At 39.6% G+C, this 26191-nt stretch overlaps 2 protein-coding genes across 2 annotated transcripts; one reads left to right on the top strand and one right to left on the bottom strand.

Annotated features, from left to right (window-relative positions):
• Positions 1 to 262: 262 nt before the first annotated feature.
• On the bottom strand, positions 263 to 5655 carry LOC149081442 (mitochondrial inner membrane protease subunit 1). The gene is made up of 2 exons (XM_089238374.1): positions 5523 to 5655; positions 263 to 793 (listed from the first exon to the last, which is right to left on the bottom strand). The coding sequence occupies exons 1-2, from the start codon at positions 5523 to 5525 to the stop codon at positions 317 to 319; spliced, it is 480 nt and encodes a 159-aa protein (XP_089094500.1). The 5' UTR covers positions 5526 to 5655; the 3' UTR covers positions 263 to 316.
• Positions 5656 to 5703: 48 nt separating this feature from the next.
• Prim1 (DNA primase small subunit) lies at positions 5704 to 25009 on the top strand. The gene is made up of 9 exons (XM_089238373.1): positions 5704 to 5948; positions 15227 to 15384; positions 15497 to 15671; positions 17575 to 17711; positions 18958 to 19016; positions 21027 to 21139; positions 22677 to 22774; positions 22871 to 23076; positions 24737 to 25009. The coding sequence occupies exons 1-9, from the start codon at positions 5828 to 5830 to the stop codon at positions 24891 to 24893; spliced, it is 1224 nt and encodes a 407-aa protein (XP_089094499.1). The 5' UTR covers positions 5704 to 5827; the 3' UTR covers positions 24894 to 25009.
• Positions 25010 to 26191: the final 1182 nt, after the last annotated feature.

Below are 26191 nucleotides of genomic sequence, written 5' to 3'. Positions count from 1 at the left end.
TATCTTTCATTAATGCTGGAATTATCTTTCATTAATGCTGGAATTATCTTTCATTAATGCTGGAATTATCGCTTTCATTTATTTTGGAGCTGAAATTATCTCTTTCATTAATTCCGGAATTATTTTCCATAAATGCAGGAATTATCGCTTTCAAGAAATATCGCTTGGAACCGAAAGGGCCCACGTGTTTTATAAGACGGCCCTGTGTCTGAGGTACCACAAATCAATGGTGACTACATTTTCACATTGAACTCCACACACATAAAGTAGACAATTTTATTTATTTACTTATTTGAATAGAAATTATGAACACGATTCAGCGTTGGAAGAACTCAGCCCTACCGAAGGGCCAAATGCGGCACAGGGCCCTGCTACGAATCAATCCCATGGGAACCGGTCCGTAAGTCCTGGAGTCGGTGGAGTTGTGCTTGTTGTCGCCTTCCAACCAAACGTGTCCCAACGGTATCACCTGCGACAGGCTCGCCCCGGTCCAGACCCTATCTCCCGGAAGACCCTTTATACGCTTGCACACGTAAACTCTGGGATTGACCGGCGACTTGGATATCACGATGTCGTTCTTGGCGAGATGATTCCGGAACACCGAGATGTGCTCGGCCACCATTATATCGTTCGAGTGTATCGTAGGTTCCATCGAAGGACCTTGGCATATCACGAAATCGCAGAAGTACTCGGTGACGCAGTAGCCTACGCAGCAGCAGTATCCGGCGTACAGTGATATGCGGATCGGCTTGCGGAGGAGCTTCTTCACGAGCTGGAACGATGCCATCGCCACCTGTTGAGAGAGATAGAAAAAAAAAGAAAGAAATACATTCAGCATTTTTTGGCATATTTCTGTTTACCCCCAGACCATAATAAATCTTGGCATATTTATTTTTACTATGAAGGGGACCGGTGAAAATACTTAGCCTAGGAGCACACATTCAGGATGTAAGGCAAGGGTGCTCAAACTTCAGGAGAGCGAGGGTCGCTTAAGTGATCCGCAATTGCAACACCGGTCACTCAAGTGACCTGTAAATGTGCCGCGGTTCACTTTAGTGCTCTGGAAATGTGCCGAGGGTCACTGAAGTGACCTTAGGAATATGTGGCGGACCACTTAAGCGACGTGGAAACTACACCATGGGCCACTTAAGTCATCTATAAATGTGCCGCGGGTAACTCAACTGATCTATAAACATGACACGCGTCTCTTAAGAGATGTGGAACTGCACCGCGGGCCACTCAAGTGCTAGGGAACTGTGCCGCAGGTCACTTAAGTTATCTGTAAATATGCCGCGGTTCGTTAAAGTCATCTACAGATGTGCCGCGGGCCGAGTGAGTGATATGAAGCTGTGGGACGGGTTGCTAATGTGACCTGTACTTATGCCACGAGTAACTTGAGTGATCTGGAACTGTGCCGCGGGTCGATCAAGTGATATGTAAATGTTCCGCAGAGTTAATATTTCCAAAATCGTGCTTAAGGTTACGGGCCATATCAGATGACTCTGGAGGCCATGAGTTGAGCATGCATGATGGAAAGCGAGGGTGCCCAACATTCTCAAGAGTGCGGGCCACTTAAATTATCTGTAAATGTGCCACAAGTGACTAAGGTGATCTGTGAATTCGTCACGGGATGCAAAAGTGATCCGGGAATTTACCGCGGACCACATAATTGAAGTGAAAATGAGCTGTGCGTCACTCATAAGTGATCTGGTAATGTGCCACTCAGTTCATTTTTACAAAATTAGGTTACGGGTCACGGGCCACATTTAGCTCACTCGCACTGGGTTGAGCATTTATGTAAGGGATAGAGAAGCTCAAAGAGAGAGAGGAAGTGCTCGACTTTCAGGACAGTACGGGCCACTTCATTAGTTGTGTCACTCCATTTAATTAAGTGACCAGAAACAGCGTCACGGGTTACTTCAGTGATCTGTAAATGAGCTGCTTGAATGATCTGTAAATATGCTGCGAGTCTTCAAAGTGATCTGGAACTGTACCACACACACGCGGATCACTGAAACATGGCAGGTAACCCTTATGGGGAGCTGACACGACACGGCTGTTGCCTCAGGCCCCGGGACAGTTACCATTTCCCCCCCGCATGCTGCAAAATCACTATAGAAGGGCCTGTGAAAAGTCTGTCTGGGGGGGAACCCAGTTGATGCTTAAGGCCTACGGGACCTTTTCCAGAATGTGGAGGCCATGCACTGAAGTCAATATGTAAATTTGCCACTGGTCACGCAAGTGAGATGTAACAGCACCGCGGGAAACTTAAGCGACACAATTCCAGATCACTCAAGTTACCGGCGGTGCATTTACAGATCACGTGAGCGACCCCGCGGCACCCCCCCCCCCCGCACACAAGGCTTGAGGCCGCAAGCCACATCGGATGACTCCGAGGGGCACATTTGGCCCGCAGGGCATGGATTGAGTTGTATGGGATATAATATAATATAGACATCAACGCCATACCCAGGGTGTGGTGGTGGTGGGGGGGAGGGGGGGGTTCGCGCTCACCTGGAATTTGTTATGCATGGGGCCCCCACCTGGTCTCTATGCTCTAGGTCTAGATCATCGCCCCCTTCTTCAGAAATTTTTTCTCCCACCACCCCCCCCCCCCAACGCAATCTAACCCATAGGATCCTATGCTATACCCGAAACTTCTACCGCCCCTCCTGGAACATTCCATCGCCCCCCGGGGGCGTTGACGCTCACGTTGGGAATCACTGGTCTAGATCATAGTTTCCCAACCTTTTTTGTCCCACACACACACACATCGCCCCCTTCTACAGAATTTTTTTTTCTCCCACTCACCCACCCCCCAACGCAATCTAACCCATAGGATCCTATGTTATACCCGTAGCTTCTACCGCCCCCCTGGAACATTCCATCTCCCCTTGGGGGCAGTAGAAGCTATGGGTATAACGTAGGATCCTATGGGTTCGATTGTGTCGGGGGGGGACAGATGAAATAAAAAAATTTATGAAGAAGGAGCGGGGTGGGGCGATGATCTAGAGTTTACTGCCATCTAGTTTTCAAAGATGGTACTAGATGTGAGTTTTATTATTTTTAATAAATATTAGATGGCAGCACCTATTTTTATAACCTGTCTCATTCTTTCAGTTTGTTTATAGATGGCACCAAATATTCAGAGTTATATTAATACTTAAGCACTGAGCAAAAATAAATTGGTGTAAACAGGAACCCCATAATTTAATGACCCCCCCCCCCCCAAATTTTAACAGAATTTTATCAAGGGCGACCAACTGAACATTTTAAACCCTAGGAAAGGGGGCTTCCATATGATTTCTTCGCCAGAGAGACATATTCATATACCCTTTTTTACTTGAGTCTGGACCATATATTACTCAGCCATTCTTTCAGTCACTCATATGCTTGTGAGCTTTCTCTAGGTAACTTATCAGAGACTTGCCGACCATAGACGGAGATAGACTTGAAAGTCTGGGGTGGCACAATGATGATATCAATTTATACATATACACATATACATTGAATCAGTTGACTCCACCTCTAACACTGGGGACAGTGCGTCCTCCCTGTATCTCTGCCCATGTCCACGACCTGGTCTGTCATTCTTTAGGCCGATCACTGACCTGGTGGCATCACTCTCTAGGTCACTCAAATGCTTTTCAAACTCTATAGTTCAAATCCTCTCTGACTGACTCACCCTGTCAACTTTTTTTAGTCACTCACTCAGCTAGTTCCTCTCTGTAGGTCTCTTTCGGACACACGCTGACCTGACCCCTCGCATTTTAGGTCCCTCTTTTAGTCACTCACCGACCTGGTCCCTCGCTCGTCTAACCACTTTTTGGTCTAGACCATTCTTTTGGACACTCATCGACCTGATCCCTCACTCTCTAGATTACTAACATGCTTTTTAACTGCATTATTCACTTGTTTTGTAGCTCACCGAGCTAGTACTACCACTTCTTTATCACTTTTTGGTCACTCACTCAGCTAGTCCCTCACTCTCTAGGTCACTATTATGTACAATCGCTGACCTGATCCCTTGCTTTCTAGGTTACTTTTTTTGGTAATTCACAGACCTGGTCTCTCACATGCTTTTTAACTATATAGTTTTCTTTTTTGTAGCTCACCGACCTGTAGTGTCATTCTCTTGGTCACGGACTGACCTGTTCCTTCGCTCTTTTAGACACTTTTGGTCATTCGCTCAGCTAGTCACTTTCTTGAACAAAGAAAACCTGATCCCTCGCTCTCTGGATCACTCACCTGCTCTCTTGCTCACTCATATGCTCGCGAAACCTCTAGGTCACCCTTTTGGTACTTGAATGATTTCTAATCCCTAACTTTCTAGGTGAACACAGATTTATGGTTTTACAAAATATGGAGAGGCTGTAAAAATTGTGCTGCCCTTCTCCTATTTTATTTGATCACTCATTCCTCAAATTTGCTCTTATGGGGGGGGGGGGGGGGGGATGTGCCAGTCCCTCTCCTCCTTTTGCTCTTCTCGGGAGAATGGGGGGGGGGTCTTAGCGGGCAAACCCCCCCCCCCTGTAAATATGGCTCCGCTGAAACCTCTCAAAGAACCCCTACTAAAAGCCGAGTTTCCCTAACAGAAGATTTTCTGAGCCGCGCGCAACGTGAATCACTCAGCGCGACACGCCGTCCACTCACCATTAAGAAAATCGGTATGACTATTTTCCTACAGAGCGCGATGCGGCTCGCGATAGCGCTTTACGTCGGGCGGGATTGGCCGACTGCTTCTGAAGGAGTCAAAAGCGTCGTGCGCCGCTTGTTTCACCGATCTTCTCTTCAATTTTTAATTGTTTTCTTTCCCTTCAAACCGGAACATGCAGACAACAGAATAGCTGAAGCCACTGCCATATACTATAATATAGCCGCCCTGATCTGATGCTCCACGCTAGGAAAACACAAACGCGTAGCGTGTGTGGCACGTTTCTGCCGACGTGCAATGGCCCAATTCGGTTCACGCGGCGTAAAAAACCTACTCCTAGGAAAACCCGGCTTAAGAAAAGCAGTATGACTTTTTTTTCCTACAGAGCGCGATGCGGCTCACGATAGCGCTTTACGTCGGGCGTGATTGTCCGATTGCTTCTGAAGGAGTCAAAAGCGTCGTGCGTCGCACATTTCGCCGATCCTCTCTTCATTTTTTGTGTTTTCTTTCCCTTCCCTATAAACTGAAGCATGCAGACGACAGAATAGTTGAGATGCCAGGGCGATATACTATAATTATAGTCGCCCTGAGATCATACGCCAAGCTGGGAAAACACAAACGCGTAGCGTGATTATGTAACACGTTTTTGTCGACGCGAAATAGTCCAATTCGATTCACGCGGCGCAAAAAAACAAATCCTAGGAAAACCCGGCTTAAGAACAACTGACCTATATCAACTGTGGGACTCAATTTCGAAATGAGTGGGTAATGATTTTACAATGAGTTTTTTTTTTCGGAATGGTCATTAAACATATAAATCTATCTAGAAATGAACATGAAATTAAATTAATTCAAATCTGATTCTCACCATTTCGTTATTTCTTCCGGTAAAATATTGTCGAGCATCTGAATCAACTCCCCCGCAATGTTTATAAACAAACTTTTTTTCAACTTTTTCGGCAGTTGTAAGTGCTTTGGTCTTTTTGCCTTCATCGTCAGCAAAACGGTAGACGTGAGAATTAATTCTGGCACGAAGACCGTATGGTGCCGAGACAAAGAGACCACTTCGTGTTAGTAGGTCCAAAAATATTTTCATTAGAAAAGCGCGGGCTTTCCTCCCAGTCGTTGTTTGGGTGTCGCAGGTTTTAGCAAACAAATTAAAAACAGTAAGAAATGGGTGTCGAAAGCGACAAGAACGTCTTCCACCCAGATGTTTTCCCAGATCTACTCCCTACTTATTACGAACGTCTGTTTCCTTTCGGTTTGTACTACAAATGGCTGAGATACAATGATGGTAATGCTTATTATTCCGTATCAGTTATATCATATCAGTGTTTCCTAACCTTCTTTTTTTTTTTTTGCCCATGTGGCCCGTGACTCACAGAACAGATGCTGTGTAATCCAGAGATTGGCGATTTTTTGACAACTGTTTTTTCGGCGCCAAACATGTCCGACGACCAGGGTTTAAGCTGTATAAAAAATAAAATAAAAAATTCCTTTCGCAGAAAAGCGAAAATGGGGGGAAAAGCTTTAGCAAAATGCTACGATGCTAAGGGGCCATTTAAGTATTACGTCAGCAGATTTTTAGCCATTTTTGACCCCTCCCCCCTTGTCAGCAAAACATTGACCCTCCCTCCACCCCTTGTCAGCAATATTTAGTCAGCAGCTTAGAATATTTCATATCTTCAAAAAGGGTGGTTAATGACGTAAGCAACCTTCAAACCCCCCCCCCCCTGTCATCAAAAGAGCAAATCTGAAACCCCCCCCGATGCTGATGCAATACTTGAATGACCCCTAATGTAATATAATTGATGGTTGGATGTCTACTCGTTTCTTACCGCCTGTGCGCATTTTTGCGAAAGTGGCTACTACTTTTTTGCATTTTGCAAAAAATGCGACCGTAGCTTAAACCCTGCCGACGACCCGACCAAAAGTCGCCAACGCCAGGCGTTGAACCACGGACGGCGAAGAAAAAACTCGCCAGCATAGAAAACTATATTAAAAAAATAAATAAAAAATTTGACATAAATAAGATCTGGATTATAAATGATTGTAGGTTGCTATTGATGGCCAAGCAAACATAAGAATGCTCGAACCAACAAGTTATAATTATAATAAAAGGTAAGGATACAACCTTACTGGTCAACGAAAATGTAATCCTAACGATCGGAATGAAAAAGACTAAATGGGTGTTCAAACGCTTGAAAACACGTGCTAAAAACAACAACTAGCAAAAGGTAATCGGGAATCATCAAAGACAACGACGCTACAGAACAAAGAGAAAAAAACGCTGTTATCCGTTTGAATTGCCCGCGCTTTAAGCTCCATCTATAATGAATGGGTAATGGAAGCTTCTAGAAAGCAAGAGAGAAGAAACGGCAACCCATCACCATTACGCCGGCATTGGCGACTTATAGCACCTTGGCGATCTGGATTATACTGCACCTGTTCCCCTCCCATTCTTTCTATTTGATGAATTGAATTTTTGATTAAATTTATGTTGAACCGAATTTTTTGTAAGCAGACCCCTTTACTAAATGGAGCGAGATTCCCTGGAGGTTCCATTCAGAGTCATCTCAACATCATGGCCCCAGCCCAGGATGAATCTCATTATACATTTATTTCTCAAACTTCAAAATGTACATGATTTTCCACAGCTAATGACTGTGGAAAATCATGGCCTTGGGGCCTACCAAAGATGGCAGACTGGGGTCGCATGTCTTCAGGATATAAGAAGCATGCCGTGTGCCTCAAATAAAGAGGATCCACAGTTCCCCCTCCAATACTTATATGGAAAGTAACGTCTTAGCCTATATAGTGCATCCCACGTATAACATTTCTAAAAAATCTATAATAAAAAACGTATGGGTGAAAACACTTTAAAAGAGAAATCTTAATTGAAACCATCGAAATGAGTTGTACTAAGGTGACAAACGTTTTATCGAGATCTGCCCGTTTATAACATATTTTTGAGAAACGTAATGCAAGATCTCATAGCATAGCCCCACCCCCAATGGATGTGAGGCAGGGCCATGCCTGGATAGGCTTATACATAAGAAGGTAAGGCCATGGTGCGATCAAGGAGTGAAAATTAAAATAATATTGTAGTAAGAGTGGTTTTTTTTTCATTTCATTTACTAAGTTGTCAAACATTCGTTTTGAGGTTCACTACAGGGTTTAAGCTACGGTCACATTTTTCGCAAAATGCAGAAGAAAATCGTAGGATGCGAAAGAAGTAGTAGCTACTTTCGTAAAAATGCATACAGGAGGTACGAAACGAGTAGACATCCAACCATCAATCATTACATTAGCATTGTAGCATTTATTCCCACCATTTTTGCTTTTTCGCGAAAGGAATTTTGTTATCCAGCTTAAACCCTGGTTCATTATGATGTTTCGTATTGTCCCGCTGGTAACGAATGGTTTAAGGAAATTTTGCCTTTGACATTTCGTTTTCCCTGACCATTCGAATCACAGAGTTAGTGACCTAGAAAGTGACCAAGTGATTGGGCAAGTGACCCTATAAGTGAATGGTCATAAGACTGACTGGGGGGGGGGGGTTGAGTGACCGCATGCTTCATGAGTGAATAACCTTATGAGTGACCAAGTTAGTCGGTGAGGGATCTGGAAATTTCATCTCCAATATTTTGCCCTGGACATTTCACCTTCCCTGATCAAATGAGTGAGTGACAGTATAGATAACCATCATATTGTTGCCAACTTGATCATAAAAATGGTCACTCGTCTGATCAGGGGCTTGGTTACTCATACAGCCACTTGGCTACTGATACGATCATTCAACTACTTGATCACTCACTCACCCATACATTCTCATTTACTCACAGTCATGCTCACTCATGTGGTCTCTCACTCCGGTCAGGGCAGTCAAAATTTTTGTGGGTGTGAAATGTACCAGATCAAAATAGCGAGGTGAAATGATAGAGGCGAAATATCCCCTAGTGAATAGTATTAAATAGTTTCTGGCTATGAAAACAAAAAAAAGTAGTGAAACCAGGGTTGTTCGATTTAAACCAAGTGGTTTTTTTCAAAAAATCAAATAAAAGTTGCCTAAATATCATTTTTTTCCTTGAAAAATATCATATTGGTTCATTATTAGCCAAAACGCTTCATTTTTACCACATTTTATATCCTTGGGGTACATTCTGATGGTATATCTTTAAATGACAAAAGATTTTGTAAGTGGTTTTTTTCAAAAAGGCTCATAAAAGTGGCCAGAATATATATATATTTTTCATATGAAGTATCTTAGTTATTTAAAGTTATATACAAAAGCCAAAATTTCTCATTCTTGCAACATTTTCTAACCTTTGGCTACATTCTGATGCTCTATCTTTAGCAAATTCATGAATAAGGATTGCATCACACATCGAAATGTAGTGGTGTATTATCTCACAGGGTTTCTTTTTCCCTTCACAAAGAAGCAGCAACAGTAGTGACACCATCATGCTAGGGGCAGGTGGTCCTATAATCCAATAAAGACACCAGCTGTCCTTAAAGGACAAAGACCAGTGTACTCTAGTTACATTACCTCACATACATTTTCATTTTCTTTCCCATAAGTAGCACATCTCCTACTGTATATCTCCCAGTCTTAATATATTCAATAGTTGTTTTTTTAATACTTTCACACTGTCAAGCCCGGTTAATCAAGGTTCTACTGTATAGTAGTAACAGATTTATGAAAAATAATCAGCTATATACAGGGTGATTATAATTTAAGTTTTGATTCCAAAACTATACAATAAGTACTGATCAGAATGACTTGAAGATTTGCATGGATACTCCTTAAGCAATGGAAGTTTCTTTTGCAAAAGGAAAAAAGTGCAAGTAGTGCAAAATGTGCAAGTAGATGATGCTGTACTTTATTTAGAAGACACCAACGAATAAGGCAAATACACAAAAAAATAATAAAAGTCCTAATGCATTTCAACACCAATGGGTGCCGTCTTCAGAGGAAAAATTTAACCACTAGTTCCGCTGACCGAGTTTCCCATTTTTTGTATACCAAATCTTCACGCTCGGTTGCTCAGCGGAAGAAGTACGTCTGTTCACTTCAAACGTCGTGGTCAGAATGAAGCTGTGAGCCTGCGTGAGATACTAATGCAGCGTCCTGATTGGACCTTTGCGAAATAGTGCTATCCGATTGGTCCATTCGAATTTTCTTGTAATTCCCGCTCAAAATGAATTTAAGCCATGGTGTTGCGATCGGGAGTGTAGGTTTATTATCGTTCACTAGTATATTTTTGAAGGCCCAAATATATGTGCCTTCGTAGAAATCTAGATCAACTGTGGACTTGACTTTGTGAAAAACTCTCGCTTCTTGAAATTTGAATTTGTGGCCTTCTTGCCAACAGTGAGCGGCGATGGTCGATTTTTCACATTCCTGATTCTTAACACAGCGAGCGTGTTCATTTAATCTTGCTTTTATGGGTCTCCTTGTCTGTCCTATATAACCAAGAGAGCAATCACCACATGGAATGTAATAAATGCCCCATTGTTTATTCTCCGGTATAGCATCTTTAGGGGGCATGAAACCAAAGTTTTTAGTGGGCACATCTATGGTTGTTAGATTAAACTTTTTAAGAATCGGTTTGATCTTCAGTGAGAGCACTGGATCGTAGGGTATGACTACACTTTCTCTGAGTGGTCTCTCTGTAATATTTTCTAGAGTGGTTCCTCGTGTCGGTTTCAAGAATTTTCTACTTAATTCGTCAACGATCTTGGTGTTGAACCCCCTGTCTATCGCAATTGCTCTGATGGTTTCAAGTTCATGGTCTAAAGTGGTCTAAAATTTCGGTCTATCGTAAGCCTTTCGCAGTCTCATTACCACCTCATTTCAGATCTTGCCATCCTATGCAACAGAAACTTTCGTCTTTTCGCACCTTTGTAGAGAGAGCATTTAACATCTGTTCAGATCGGAACACTTTAGACCATGAACTTGAAACCATCAGAGCAATTGCGATAGACAGGGGGTTCAAAAATATACTAGTGAACGATAATAAATCTACACCCCCGATCGCAACGCCATGGCTTAAATTCATTTTGAGCGGGAATTACAAGAAAATTCGAATGGACCAATCGGATAGCACTATTCCGCAAAGGTCCAATCAGGACGCTGCATTAGTATCTCACGCAGGCTCACAGCTTCATTCTGACCACGACGTTTGAAGTGAACAGACGTACTTCTTCCGCTGAGCAACCGAGCGTGAAGATTTGGTATTCAAACCAAATGGGAAACTCGGTCAGCGGAACTAGTGGTTAAATTTTTCCTCTGAAGACGGCACCCATTGGTGTTGAAATGCATTAGGACTTTTATTATTTTTTTGTGTATTTGCCTTATTCGTTGGTGTCTTCTAAATATTCTTGGGCAAAGTGGATCAACTCTTCTATGTTTTAGACGGCAACGGGTCTATCGTCATGAATACTTTTAACATCTTTTCGCAACTACGAAGGAAGCGTGAGCGCCTGCTGAATAGGATTCGGTTCCTGTTGAAATGTAAGTCATCGGGGATCACCCCGAAATTTTTGAATCTGTCCTGCTCGTTAGAGAGAACCCCCCATGTAAACAAAGGCCTGTATCGCAGTAAAATTATTATACTTCGTTGCCTCATCCAAGATCTCAGGAGTGCACTAGCCTCCGTCGAAGAACGGTCTCATTTGGAATTAGCTCAACGCGAGGGCTTTCACTGTGCTTCGCCATTATCCCCTAGCTTAGAGCAAAATTCATACTGGCGAACTGTGAAGGAGTCCAAACGTCATCAGGACACCCTCAACAAGAAATTTTCCAAATTACAATCTAATATTGTTTCCTTGTCTGCACCCCCATTTGTTAATAAAGCTAAAATACTTAATTTAACTGGAAACCAATTGACAGAAATGCAAACTAAAGCCTTGGAACTGGGAATTAATTTCTGCGACAAACCTAAATTTAACCCAATCAATTTCATCGCCCCTATAGAGAAGTCGGTTTCACGCAGTAAGATTCTACCTGAACAAAAAGACACCCTGAGACATCTCGTATCCAACATTTTGGTGGATAATGAGCGAAAGAACAACAAGAAGGTCACCGTAGGCTACTCACCGGGCGAACGTCGAAGCATCAAACAACTGCAAAATGATAATATCGTAATATCTAGAGCAGATAAAGGTGGGCAAATTGTGATAATGCCTAAAGAGCAATATTCGGATTTGATGACATCACATATTTTGAGTGGTCCTTATAAAGAATTAAAGAAAGATCCATCTGATTCTCACTTGAGAAAATTGAAAGAAGTGGTAAAAACCAGTGTCTCTCTTCCCGAGCATGCAAAAAAGAGCGTAATTCCATCAAACGCCATTTCGTCACGGATCTATGGCCTACCCAAAGTGCACAAACCAACACTATCTCTCCGTCCCGTAGTCTCTAACATTGGTACAGCGTCATACAAGCTCGCTAAATTTCTTGTCCCAATTCTCTCTCCACTCACTAAGTCAAATAATAATACAGTTAGAAATTCATCTAGCTTCGCTCAAATAATACGTACAATTGAACCCAAACAGCTCAACATGGTGTCTTTCGGCGTAGTGTCAATGTTTACGAACATTCCCATAGGTGGTAGTATTAGCTGTCTAGAAAGACGACTTAAAAGCCACAATTTTTCACAACCCGAAGTAGAAGAAATTTGCAATCTCACCTTCACATGTATCTCACAAACAGCCTTCAGTTTCGATGACAAGTTTTACACCCAGACAGATGGTCTAGCAATGGGCAATCCCATCTCGCCGATTTTGTGTGATATATATATGGACGACTTTGAGAGTAAGCTATTGAACGTTGTGCCCTTCTCATTTTATCGAAGATACGTGGACGATACTTTTGTGCTTTGGGACGGCTCTAAAGATGACTTGGAACAATTATTACTCATTATGAATGACATAGACCCTCATGTTCAGTTCACAGCCGAATTCGAAACTAACAATGAACTCTCTTTCTTGGACGTATTAATAACGAAACGGAAATCACAGTTCCAAACCTCGGTCTGTTGTAAGCCTTTCGCAGTCTCATTACCACCTCATTTCAGATCTTGCCATCCTATGCAACAGAAACTTTCGTCTTTTCGCACCTTTGTAGAGAGAGCATTTAACATCTGTTCAGATCGGAACACTTTAGACCATGAACTTGAAACCATCAGAGCAATTGCGATAGACAGGGGGTTCAACACCAAGATCGTTGACGAATTAAGTAGAAAATTCTTGAAACCGGCACGAGGAACCACTCTAGAAAATATTACAGAGAGACCACTCAGAGAAAGTGTAGTCATACCCTACGATCCAGTGCTCTCACTGAAGATCAAACCGATTCTTTAAAAGTTTAATCTAACAACCATAGATGTGCCCACTAAAAACTTTGGTTTCATGCCCCCTAAGGATGCTATACCGGAGAATAAACAATGGGGCATTTATTACATTCCATGTGGTGATTGCTCTCTTGGTTATATAGGACAGACAAGGAGACCCATAAAAGCAAGATTAAATGAACACGCTCGCTGTGTTAAGAATCAGGAATGTGAAAAATCGACCATCGCCGCTCACTGTTGGCAAGAAGGCCACAAATTCAAATTTCAAGAAGCGAGAGTTTTTCACAAAGTCAAGTCCACAGTTGATCTAGATTTCTACGAAGGCACATATATTCGGGCCTTCAAAAATATACTAGTGAACGATAATAAACCTACACTCCCGATCGCAACACCATGGCTTAAATTCATTTTGAGCGGGAATTACAAGAAAATTCGAATGGACCAATCGGATAGCACTATTTCGCAAAGGTCCAATCAGGACGCTGCATTAGTATCTCACGCAGGCTCACAGCTTCATTCTGACCACGACGTTTGAAGTGAACAGACGTACTTCTTCCGCTGAGCAACCGAGCGTGAAGATTTGGTATACAAAAAATGGGAAACTCGGTCAGCGGAACTAGTGGTTAAATTTTTCCTCTGAAGACGGCACCCATTGGTGTTGAAATGCATTAGGACTTTTATTATTTTTTTGTGTATTTGCCTTATTCGTTGGTGTCTTCTAAATATTCTTGGGCAAAGTGGATCAACTCTTCGATGCTGTACTTGGCCAGCAGTATAATCTATTTTGTGCAACCACATCATTTCGGCACTTCCACAGCATCAGTGGGTGGATAGAATCAAGATGCGCATTGCAATACCAGCAAAGCAGCTGCTGAAGACCCATTTTGACAGGATGCACCTTAACCCTTGCAACTTCTGGCTGTGGGTGTAGCTCAAAATGTTATAAACAGTGGTCAGATTGCAAACTTTGGTGAATTGCAATCTCCAGCACAGTCCCGATATGTTAGAAGTTCCTCAGGAATATTAACCGGGGGGGGGGGGGGGCGCGTTTGGTTTAATAAAGCTGAATTGCAAGCGCATCCACATCATGACCATGGCATACTCCGATTCTGTTGTTGAACAATTTTTGTGCTTTCAACCTCAGGTTGGACAACATATTTAACATTTCTTAAGTAAGTTGTAGTTATTTGTTCAATTACTTCGTTTTTTGTGATGTTTCCATGAATTATGAAATCGTGAAATGCTATAATTAAGGCATCATTCTGCCATGACTGTCTATCGTTTCCATTCTGCAGGCAAATTTCCCACATGTTGGATGATGTCATTAATTTTACATTTTTAAGTATTTTTTCCCCTATTTGTCAAATAAAATTGAATTTTTTCAGGAATATTCATGTCAATTTTCAAGTCATTTTGACAATCCTTTTTTTACAGTGTTTTGAAATCAGAACCTTAGTTGTAATCACCCTGTACATCGTAAATCATTGCTAATTAATCTGCATTATTTATGCTTCATTAACATTATATTCACCTAATTTTTATTACTTTTCACAAAATAGCTTCCTAATTAAGTATACTGAAAGTAACTGGAGAAAAACCTTCATATATTATATGATTAATAATAACATTAAAAGAGTTTTCAAACACACAGTAATCCATTGAGTTAAGCAAAAAATAATTAAATTGCCAAAGTTGGTTTTTGTTAAAATGTAATAAATATTTGTATATTAATTAATATGGGAATAGTGTTAATTACATTAATAAACATTTTATTTTAGTTAATTATTAGAAGTTTGAATGATTTTTCAGAAATTTCATTTTTTTAATGTTAATACTGTTTAAAACAAAAAACCGGTTTAAACCAAAAAAACCAGTTTTTTGGTTTTTTTTCAAAAAAACCGGTTTTTTTACCAACCCTGAGTAAAACAGCCGTAGTCCATATATTGGGAATTTATTTCACTTTTTCAACAGATTTTTTATCATATGTGTCGCTCATTATATAGTAGGGTGGATCGAAGTGTTGATATGAATGGATTTCAATAAAAAAAAGTATACAGACTAATATACCCAAGACACAACTTTCCCACCCCCAAGCGAAAAGTAATTTTCAAAAAAAAAGAAATTTCCTATACTTTTCGATCCACCCTGTTATATAGTTCGAGAAATATAATAAAATAATTCAACTTTGAAATTATTGTTCCATTCTGGCTCTTAGAGAAAAATACGACTTTCATGAATCGAGAGTTCTCGTTTACGCTGAAAGATGATGTGTACCTGCGATACAAGTCATTCAAGGACGAGGCCGAACTTAAGAAAGAGGTTGTCTCGTGCAGCCCATATAAAATAGATATTGGGGCGATATATTCTCATAGGGTAAATACTTTTTTTTATGTTATATTCACAGTGAAAATGTTTTATTTTGTTGGTTTGTTTTACAAGTTATTTAATGTCTGAGATTATCTACACCATTTCTGTTTTTATATAGCCGAGAGAGCACTCCTTAGTGTCGTCTTTCAGTGCTGTGGAGAGAGAATTGGTTTTCGACATAGATATGACAGACTATGATGAAGTTAGGAACTGCTGTAGCGGTGCGGACATCTGCCGAAAGTGTTGGCCTCTCATGACTATTGCTTTAAAGATCTTGGATCGTGCCATGAGGGGTGAGTTTGCTGATAACCTGACCATCTGAAGTAGTGTTTCACAAACTTATTTATCTCATCTCGCCCCCTTTCAAAAACTTCTTTTTTCTTATCCTCCATGTCGAGTCATCCACATAGATGTCTTTCAGTTCATATCACTATCATTATCGCATAGATGCTGATGCTTCCAATTTACCCAAAAAGGCTTCCAACTTTTCAGCCTTATCAAAATTTTTTGCTTGGAAAGCAGATTCTTTCGATTTTTTGTATCTTCATATAAAAAATCTCTAAAAATCCTCAAATCGTGCTTCGCAGAAATTAAAAATCTCCCAAAAAAATCCCTCATTCCTTGCAATCTCAGTGACCATGTTTTCTCAAGAAAAATGTTGGAAATTACCAAAACTGAGCGAAGTCTCCAGTTATTGCTAAGTTTGCCAAAAAAAGTTGCCAATGGTAAAAAATGAAGTGCTGCTGCAAATCACAGTGAAATAAAATAAATTTCACGAAAAAAAAACCATCCCACTTGACAAATATGTGAACAAAATATTCGTAGAATAATTTTTATTTGAAAAATAATAGTTGGGAGTGCCAAAATATTTTCACTGGGAAATATAGGAATGTTCCAGGAAAACAGGTCATATGGTCACCCGGAAAGATCTTAATTTTTGCTTTCATTTGTATGATGTATTTCCTTCATTAGCAAAATGTTTCATCACGCGACAAACTATAGATTTTTGCGAGTCTGGGCATTGGCACCTATGCATCTGATAAGATCCCATGTTGCAAGTCCAACTTCTACCGCCACTGCTGGTCATGGAGGGAACGGTGCATCTCAAACCCTTTTGGAATGTTGTATCTTTATTATTGTTTTAGTTACAATAATTCCTGATAGAGGGCGTAGTAATCAGTGATCATTTTGATTATATTGCGTTTGTCTTAGTTGACAACAGTTAAATATATGGCGACAATGACGTTAACATCTCCCTCACCTTTGATGTGTATTCAAAAATATTTTTCCTGTTCAATTAATGCCAAATAAAGTTCGTAATTATGAATATAGTTATCGATTAATCTTCCAACGTACTACAATTCAACACAACAGGGAAACACTAATCTAAACTTTAAGGTTTCAAGCGTTTTAACAATATGCGACACTCTTCGTAGATCGTGATCTGTTGCAATGCTTATACAGTGAAACCTTGCTGGTTTTTTTTTTCATTTACTGCCATTAATGAGATTGGGTTTCAAATGAAGGCGCTGTCTGTTGGTAACCACCAATATTTTAATTTCTCCAGTCAACTGCATCAGTAGAAAATTTGCCCTATGATGATATGACTGGAGTTGGTGTGCTGTAGCCACATCCCATACTGCTGAAATGTTAGCTGCTATGGTGGTTGAGTAGTCATAGTGATGGTATCTCATCACATGAGAATCTGGGTACAAACGCCAGATGCCACAGTGATGATTGTTTGGTTTTCTGAGGTTCCCAACTTCAAGGGGAGAATGAGAACTGATCTCCCCATTAAAAAGTCTCACCACAGAGAGCAATAGTTCTACAACCACGTGAATATTCTAGTCATTACTCTTCACTCACAATTTGAAATATAGATGGCAGCACCGAAAAATCAGGAACAATAATAGATATGCGCTCAGACTGTTAAGTACACATACTTTATTCCAGCCTCTGCCTCAAAGCTGGACTGGACTGGAAGAGAACTTGGGAATGGAATAATTCCGGTGACAGAGTTCTGGCATTCATTCATTCATTCAGCTTCTACCGCCGTATTGGACAAACTGATCTAATTCATTGTCTTAAATTTTAATTCATCGCAGAGTAGTGATCACTCACAGATTTTTTTAAGTTTATAAATCACATTAATGTATCTATTGGAAAATTGTATCTGAAATTGACTTTTATTTTCAGAGGACTTTGGTTTCGAGCATTTACTCTGGGTATATTCGGGCCGGAGAGGTATTCATTGCTGGATCTGCGACGAGAAGGCCAGGAAACTTTCTCCCGCAGCACGTGTGGCCATTGTCGAATACTTGACCATTGTGAAGGTATGATGATGTTTCACTGTATGAAGCTTTATTTGCGTGCAAAGAATCTTACCCATGATAATGAATAGAAATGATTCACCGTTAAAATTTTTAAATGCTTGAGCGTGAATTCGGATAATTAAAAAAAAATTAGACTCGCTTTTTTAATCATTGTGAAATCACGCCAATTTTGGGTATCAGGTCGCCATGGGATATATTAAAAAATTTGTGTTGCCACCTAAAATTTCAATGTGTATTAATTTTGTGTTTGTCAAACACAAAGTTTTTGTCATAGATATGGTAGAAAAATAAAAATCATGATGTATAAAAACTATCCCTGCAAAAATAGATTCTTTCTCAAATAAAGGTTTGGACAATATGGTAAAAACGTGTGTATATATACAATCGAATCCCGTTTTAACGAACACTTTTTTTAATCCCCCAAATAAGTTTACATAGGAACAATGCTAGGTAACCTGGAATTCCTTTGTAATGAAATTTTGTTTTAACGAAGTGATTCCTCCGGTCTCTTGGCATTCGTTATAACGGGATATATATCTGGCTTTTACTATAATGACCACAAAACCTTACCAACCCTGATATATATGTTGATAATTCTTTGATTTTGGATTTTTTTAAAATTCGATTTAATTTGAGTTGACAGTAAATCTCTACTCAAATATGATTAACTAATATGTATATACATTTAGATATTCATACTTCATTTCTTCAGTCATTAATTTGAGTTATTAAAGCAAAAGGCGGTATCATGTTTGCAGTGTCATGACTACTTTATAAGAATTAATGGGAAAAAAGTGGATGAAGTTTGAGTTTTGACCACTTGAAGTGGTCGAAAGAATGGCCAAAACTAATATAGACTAGGTTGGTTTAAACTGTCCCCAGTTGAAGCAGGTACAACCCTGGTGTCTGAGGATAATACAGAAATGTGCCTTAGAATAATCAGGGAGAAGTCAAAAAAATTATATTGGAGTTTTTCTCTTGGGTTGGGAAAGAATTTTTGGTGTCCAAAATTGTGATTTATCATGTGTGATGACCAAATTGGAGTCTGAGGGCAACACAAGATTTATGTCTATGTATTTGCTAACATGAAAATATATCGTCAAGTCTTGTGTGGAAAAGAAGAGGAGAAAAAATCATGTGGCTTCTAAAAAATTTTGACTGTCACTTGCATTTTTTTTTTCTTCGATTCATTAAGCGCTGCATATGATTACATTCTTAATATTAATTTTTTGTACATTTTTTTCAGGGCGGTGATTCAGTCGCCAAAAAAGTCTTTCTTCCAGAGATCTTGCATCCGAGCATTGAGTAAGTCAAATGGGAATTTTTAAATGTCAATATTCGTGTTATATACAATTTTAGATGTATTTATGGTGGGTTTTTTTCAAAGCTCTGACATTGAAATACTTTACTGAAATTGGAAAACAAGGGCTGAGATTCAGTCTTCATGCAATTCAAGATAGCTTTATTTATTAAAATGAGGTCAGAAGTAATGAAAAAATTTACGTAATGACTTCAATAACGTCTAAATAGTTTCACATATGTATTCGAAAACCATTCAGTAATCACAGCTAATGCGTAAATCTGGGGAACCTTTGAAACTTAGTCTACAATCCGCATCTCTGAGATCTTACTGCCACCTTACAGCTTGTATGGTAACCAATAGCATCATTGTCTCTGCTCGACTTACAGACAGTGTGAATAAATTCTTAGACCCTATAACCAATGGAAATTTTCAAATAAAATGTTTAAATCCTTACCTGTTTGATACACAATGATTGTCATGTTCGGGAAAGGCATAGCTAAAGATTGACCACATGAAATTGCTGAGCTGGGAATTCCCATTAGGGCTAGCTTGACATTTTCTACTGGTTGCTCAACTGGCATTGATATCGAAGGACGAAGCACCTCCAGCTTAACTTCTCCTTTGAGATATCAAAGCGTTGATGGAGGGTGGGTGCATCTGGGATCAGAAGCTTATTAACAGGGTACCTAAAGGGCTATAGCCCAGGGTGGCAAGTTTGGGGAATGAGTGGTTAAGAAAATTACTTAAATGGAAGAAGGATAGCAAACTTTTTCTTCTTAGGTCACAAGTTTTAAAACCTTAAATCTGCCTCTGCCGAGAGATTGAGTGACCAAAACAGTGTGCAAGCATGTTAATAATCAAAACAGTGTAAAAGATGTGAGCTACCTAAAGATTGACCTACAGAGTGAGAGACCGGGTTGATGAGTGACTGGGAATGTGTACATGCATGTGAGCAAACAAAAGCATGACTTTGATAATGTGTAAGCATAGGAGTGACCAATAGAGTGAGGAACCAAGTTAGTTAATGGCCAAAAGAGTGACAAACAAAGTGTGCAAACAGGTGAATGACAAAAAGAATGATGTATAGCATGTGAGCCACAAAGACAGTGTACAAGCATGTGAGTAATCAAAAGAGTGACTTAGATTACGGCTAGATCAGTGACCAACCAAAAGAGTGATCTAAAAAGTGTGTAATCGTGAGAGTGACCTAAAGAGAGAGAGAGAGAAACCAGTTCAGAGTGAATGACAGAATGACCAATAAATTACCAAGCGAGTGTTTAAGCATGGAAAATGACCAAAAGAGTGACTAGGCATATTTCTAGGGGTGAAGGCTGAGCAGGCTATTGCCTAGGATTGCAAATTTGAAGAATGAGTAGTCTGAAAACTTATACCGGAATAGGAAAAGTGCAGCAAAACCCTAAATCTATCCCGTCTGAGATTTAAAGCTGTTAATAGTCAATGCAGATTCTATGAACTGAAGAGCCCTCACAAACCATGCATCCCCTTATACAGGTTTTTGCATCCTCTGAATTTGGTGTTTTTTTGTTAACTGTCCCCATTGATGGACCTACCAGAGCCCCTCCCAGTTGCCTCCATGAATCTAAAGGGCTCTTTTGCTCAAATGGAGAGAATAATGTGCAGTCAAGTCAAATGCTGAGGTCAACATAAAAGCGAGCTGATGCTTGTGATTTTGCTCTATTAGATTGTTTCCTAATTGGCAATGAACTTAGTGTTGCTGTTGGGATGTGGTTTCATTGTGAGTTTTGATATTGGATTATGTGACTCCGTACATTGGCCATGGTATCATATTGAAAATGGTTGTTGTACATACTTTTATGAGGAAAATGCCCCTGATTTTTTATTCTAATGTATCTTGCGAGAGATTAACACTGCCATCTTTTGGTTTTCTAAATTATAAGAAAAATGTGACTTAGAATGTTGCATGCTAAAATTTATGGTTGCGAATTTGCCTGAATTATATTTATCCATTAATAAATATCTTTATTTTTTAGAGAAGCTGCAAAGATTATCGAGGCACATTTCAGTGACCTGATGCTGAAAAAACAAGAAATCTTGGACACGAATGAAAGCATAGATAAGATCGCTGCGTTATGTAGAGATACTGATATCCTTTACAAATGATTTACTTATTGATATCGTTACATTTGTTTTTTTTTTTGTGGGTGTGTGTTATTTTTTATAGTAATAATGGAAGAATTCATTTTCAGATTACTAAAAAGTAAAGTTCTTGGCATCTTGATAAATACAACAAATATTTTTGTGGCCCCCTTTAACTGTGCTATAAGCCCGTCTGACTGTACATATTAAATACAGTCAATGCTTGTTATAACAACCCCCATCTTTCGGTTGAAAACTGATTATCAGGTGTACATCGAAAAAGAATACATAGGATGTCGCTATACAAAAACTTTTGGGACTTGTCTTACTGGTCCTCATGTCCTCCACAAGAGACGAGCTGACTTCGCTCCAAGTCAGGTGCCTAGGTAGATTTTCATCATTTTTTTCATGCTATAAATACCTTACAGAGTGGCGTTTAAAAAGTCTGGTTTATGGTCCTTTTCCAAAGATCCCAGCCTGAGGACCCTGCTGCTGGATGTTGATGCCCATGCTGGTCGTTGTAATGGAATGGTCATTATAACGAGCATTGACTGTATATCGAGATATCGTTTATGCAGGTTCTTTGTGCATAGCTGTACTGAGAGATATCTTAATCCATATTCAATTATTTTTATAAATTTTTCTGCGAACCTCATGTTTAAAAGAAAACAGCCCATGCTTCTGCTGGATGTATACTACTGCTTTCGTTATTACAGCTTTCTGCTGTGTAGCCCTGTTTTATGCTGTAGATGTAATGCAGGTATCATTATGCCAAGAATTAACTAAAATCCTTATTTCACCAAAACTTGTTTTAAAGTGACAGGAACAGCGTAAAGCGAGAGCTGCCCATATCTGCCAAGTCTCCTGAATTTCTACTCCATCTCTCAACTCGGGCTCCTGAAAAATTTGTATATCTGGCCAATTTCAACCGTGATTGTGAGAAATCTCTATTTTGGGGGGGGGGGGGAAGAATTATTCCCGAAAAGTTTACAAAGGAGAAAGACCTGCTTTTGTTTTAAAATGGCATCACAAGCATAATTTAAATTGTCTGCATTGTGTCAAATCGCAAAAAAATATTTCATTTTGGGGGGGGGGCAAAATATTTGTCAAAGACCCGGTGTCAGTTCGGCTTTTCGATATTTGAAATTGACTAGATGACTTGTATCTGCTTTGACCATATGCCCCATTTCAGGGCCCGATGAAATTAATTATTTCATTAACACTCTCAAATAACTCCAATAATGACTGCTAGTTGGTGATGGTTGGCGACTTCATGCTAATTGGTAATGGCTTGCATGTGGTCAAGTTTTTACCTGGGGGAAAAATCTGAGACAATTTTACTTTAATTAATGAAAGATCCCTACAGTGTTTTTCAAAAATCCCTTTTATATTTATTTTTGTACAGAATTTGAATTCTAGATAAACCTCTGTAATTCACATGCTCCAAAGTTGGCAGCTATGGCTTCCTCGTCGAATTCAAATTGATAATTTCACATCTTTTCCATTTGATGCGCCTTTTAGTTTCTCCTTGACTTTAGCTCCACCAGCTCAAAAGTTTTTAAAGAGTAGCTTGCGAGAACAGAAGTCCAGCGAAAGTAGGTGGAAAGAGCTTCTGAGGGTGACTGATACAGTATCCGACCAAGTGAGTGACATTCATTTCCTTCCACTTTCTCGTTTTAGATAACTATCAGGAACTCTAGTCTTTTAAATTATTTGACATTACAATTTTTCTTTATAGAAAGATAAATTTGGGAAAAACAAGCATTTCCCGTTGGAGGTTATGTTCCAGCTTTGCTACCCTCGTCTAGATGCTAACGTGACCAAAGGTCTTAACCATTTGTTGAAAGCTCCATTCTGTGTTCACCCAAAGACGGGCAGGATTTGTGTGCCCATTGATGTTAGGCGCGCTGACGAGTTTGATCCAACCAGTGTGCCAACTATAAGGTAATTTATTTTTTCCATCTAAATACTTGCATCGTTGTTCTGAGCATACAAAATATCTTTAAAGTGTTTGAAAGCATGTTATTGGTGAAGGTAACGTGTATTATGTATATATACACTGAAATTCAGTTTCATCGTTCAAAAGTGTGGTGCTCGAGTCAAATTGGCATGCACCTTATTATATTTTTCTTGTACCATTCACACAAAAGTATAGTATAGTATGTGAGAGGCTGCGAAAAGTGAAAATACAATAGCTGGTATTCATTCTCAAGAAATCGGCTGCAAATTATTTGATGCATTATTTTTATACACGCTGTTAGAATTGTCCAGATGCAGTTGCTTTCGATTTTACGAACTTCCAATTTATGTACCAGTCCTCTGGTCCCGAACAGTATGTCATTTCTTTGAAAGCCTTTGCTTTCCCATTTACCAACTAATTGTCTTAGTCTGTTCATAAAAACGTGAATAGACTGTACTACTTCTGCTTCACCGCACACCGACTCCAGCCACATTGCTGTACAATGACAATTTATTGTCATTTACCAGTTGAGTTGGAAATGAAAGCACCATCTATCGGTGGTTGCCTCAAGCTTGTTGGGGAAAAATATTGCATTTATATTTCCCCCCTCCCCCAGTTTGAACCTGGGACTTGACTGCAACCTTCATGGTCGTTGACAAATATCTTACCACCACGTCACGAGTGCTCAGATAGGGAGCACCCGGATATGAGCCGGGGACTAATTGACTGTACTAGTTTCTATAGCCCAGAGTCATAGAATTCTGTTGCAGACTACAACTACATTTCAACTAAATTTTTTATCTCGTCGTTGTTCTGAAAGTGTTGTCTTGCGAGATGTTACTTCAAAAAAAGAGATAAGTGGGCAAATCATTAGACTGTATGGTGAATGGCCGAAAACTTCCATCTTGAATTGTCTTGAACACTTCCGAAATGCTTCCATGCAATATTTTATGGAACACAGATTTGCAACCTAACTTATCTCAGTTGAAGAAACTCATCAGCAGGGTTGGCAAAAGCCTGGGGTTTTTCTCGGGTTTATGACAAAGAGACACGAGGAAAATAAGTTGCTGAGGAAAATGCTGTAGCTTATGGAAATTATTTATTTATTATATCAGTGGTAGCTCATTACGGAAAATTCTGGGGGGGGGGGGATCATTTTGCATCTTATTATGATAATGAGTTTATAAAATGGGTTTTTTCAAGGGCTTTTTTTCCTCTAACCCCCTATAATCTAAATTGGGTTAAATAGGCCTACATAGATTTATCAATGTATTTCTCTTTAGATGAATGTCTGCGAGTAAGTGCAGTTTTGAGGGGTAGTTTTTGGTGGGTTTTTCGAGTTAGGCAAAATCAGACCAACTCTGCTCATCAGAGATCACAGATAGTGCGTTAGTGGTGAGCAGTTACAGCTGCAGACAGCTCAGAATGTGATAATTTTAACTATAGACAACCTGTACATTATCAGAAACTTATTGGGGAGATGTCTGAAAGAGTTTAGTTTGTTATTTTAGTGAAATAAAGCAGCCGAATCGCTAGTTAGACGTTAGTAAATGCTCATCATGTTTCAAATATCCAAGCTTATGGATATTTTTTCTCAACATACCTAATATATTGACTTTTTTTCACTCTCATTTTTCTTCATAGTCAAGTGTGTGAAGAAATAAATTCCTATGATTCCCGAATGAAAAGCGAAGACACACAAAATGACGGTGAAAAGATTCAAGCAGCTCATAAGACGAGTATGAAGCATAGCATCAAGCTTTTCGAGAAATTCGTAGAAAAACTATGTAACGATTCGTGAAAGTCCCGTGACTTTATTTATACATATTGAAGTGTTTACTGCAAGAAACGAGTTGGAGTATTCCTTTAATTTGCACAGTTCTTTGTTCATGTGAATAAATTTATTTTTTTCATTAACTATTCCATAACTGGCGAAATTTATTTTAGAATTTTGCACAAACTTTTGTTTACTCTAGCTGTTTCGAATTTCTTCCTTTTCGTCTGGCGTGACAAATTTGTTATATCAAAGATACAATAGGGTTTTATACGGGTCAGGTAAAACCAAGAATTGTCAGGAAAAAATTTTTTTACTAAAATCTTGCAGTGGAATGCAAAAAAACCATAGAAACTGCCAAAGAGAAACAAAGATTTCTGAAGTCTGTGTGAAAGACCATATTGCTGCGATCTTATCGTTACTCCATACAAAGTGTTTTCGAAAACTTATTGCAACTGCCCATCATAGGAAGCGTGTCTAAAAATATCAGGAAAGCTCAGTCGCGATCATTTTGTAAGGTAACTTCAGTGAGCAACACTTGATGGTGCATGTGCGTGCATATTATGATTTCCACATGTGTATTTCTTCTTCGAAAACGATCAATGGTAAGAAAACTTTTCAATCTAGAATGGGCTGATAAAAACCCTGTGCATTGCACATCTCTTCATCTATAGTGTTTTACGTGTATTTTTTTTTTTTTTTTTTCCTTTCCACCCATGTTTACACACTTTGACCAATCGCCCTCAAAAAATTCCCAGAATACAAGAACTCTAGTTGCCTTCAAGCAGGACAGATGCTATTCTATGGCTCAGTTTGCCCCAGGATAATATGAAAAAGACAGTCCGAAAAACTGCTTTAGAAGAAGATAACTGCACCATCTCTAGTTTTGGTACAACAGAAACAGCAACATCACAGCAGAAAAAATTGCTACCGCAGGGAGTCCCCCATCGAGGGGTTGGCGCACCATCCTCTCAATGAGTATAAAACAACAAGCCTGCCATGGAATCTGCAATAAATTGTATGTCCTGGGGGGTCTAATTAGCCCTCGTGTGCAGAAAATGACCGTGGTGCGACAAAAATGATCAAATGACCATCTCCAATTTTAAGAATACCATTGCATGCTTATCAACATTTAATGCTGTGCACTGAAGGGGAAGTGGGGGGGGGGGGGGAACATATTCCATTCAGAAACAAAGAAAACAGGTTCAAGCAAATTCAATGCCGATTCCTTGTGGTACCATCTGTGAAAATTTGGGAAAGTGACGTCATAGTGTGCTTCGAACCTGGTAGCCCTGCACAGTAACAAAATTCATGTTGGGTTCACA

The sequence above is a fragment of the Pholcus phalangioides genome, unplaced genomic scaffold (assembly GCF_987345545.1).
Source record: "Pholcus phalangioides strain wild (caught in Gottingen) unplaced genomic scaffold, Ppha-v1.0 ptg000010l_1, whole genome shotgun sequence".
NCBI classification, from domain to species: domain Eukaryota; kingdom Metazoa; phylum Arthropoda; class Arachnida; order Araneae; family Pholcidae; genus Pholcus; species Pholcus phalangioides.
The sequence above is the reverse complement of the archived record's forward strand: the minus strand, read 5'-3'. Positions and strand labels throughout refer to the sequence as shown.

What these genes read in the sequence shown, in the direction of transcription:
- Prim1 (XM_089238373.1), top strand. Translation starts at nt 5,828, where the DNA reads ATGGGTGTCGAAAGCGACAAGAACGTCTTCCACCCAGATGTTTTCCCA. An exon ending in GGGCGATATATTCTCATAGG is followed by an intron (nt 15,385 to 15,496) that starts GTAAATACTTTT and finishes GTTTTTATATAG; the next exon opens with CCGAGAGAGCACTCCTTAGT. An exon ending in ATCTTGCATCCGAGCATTGA is followed by an intron (nt 19,017 to 21,026) that starts GTAAGTCAAATG and finishes TTTATTTTTTAG; the next exon opens with AGAAGCTGCAAAGATTATCG.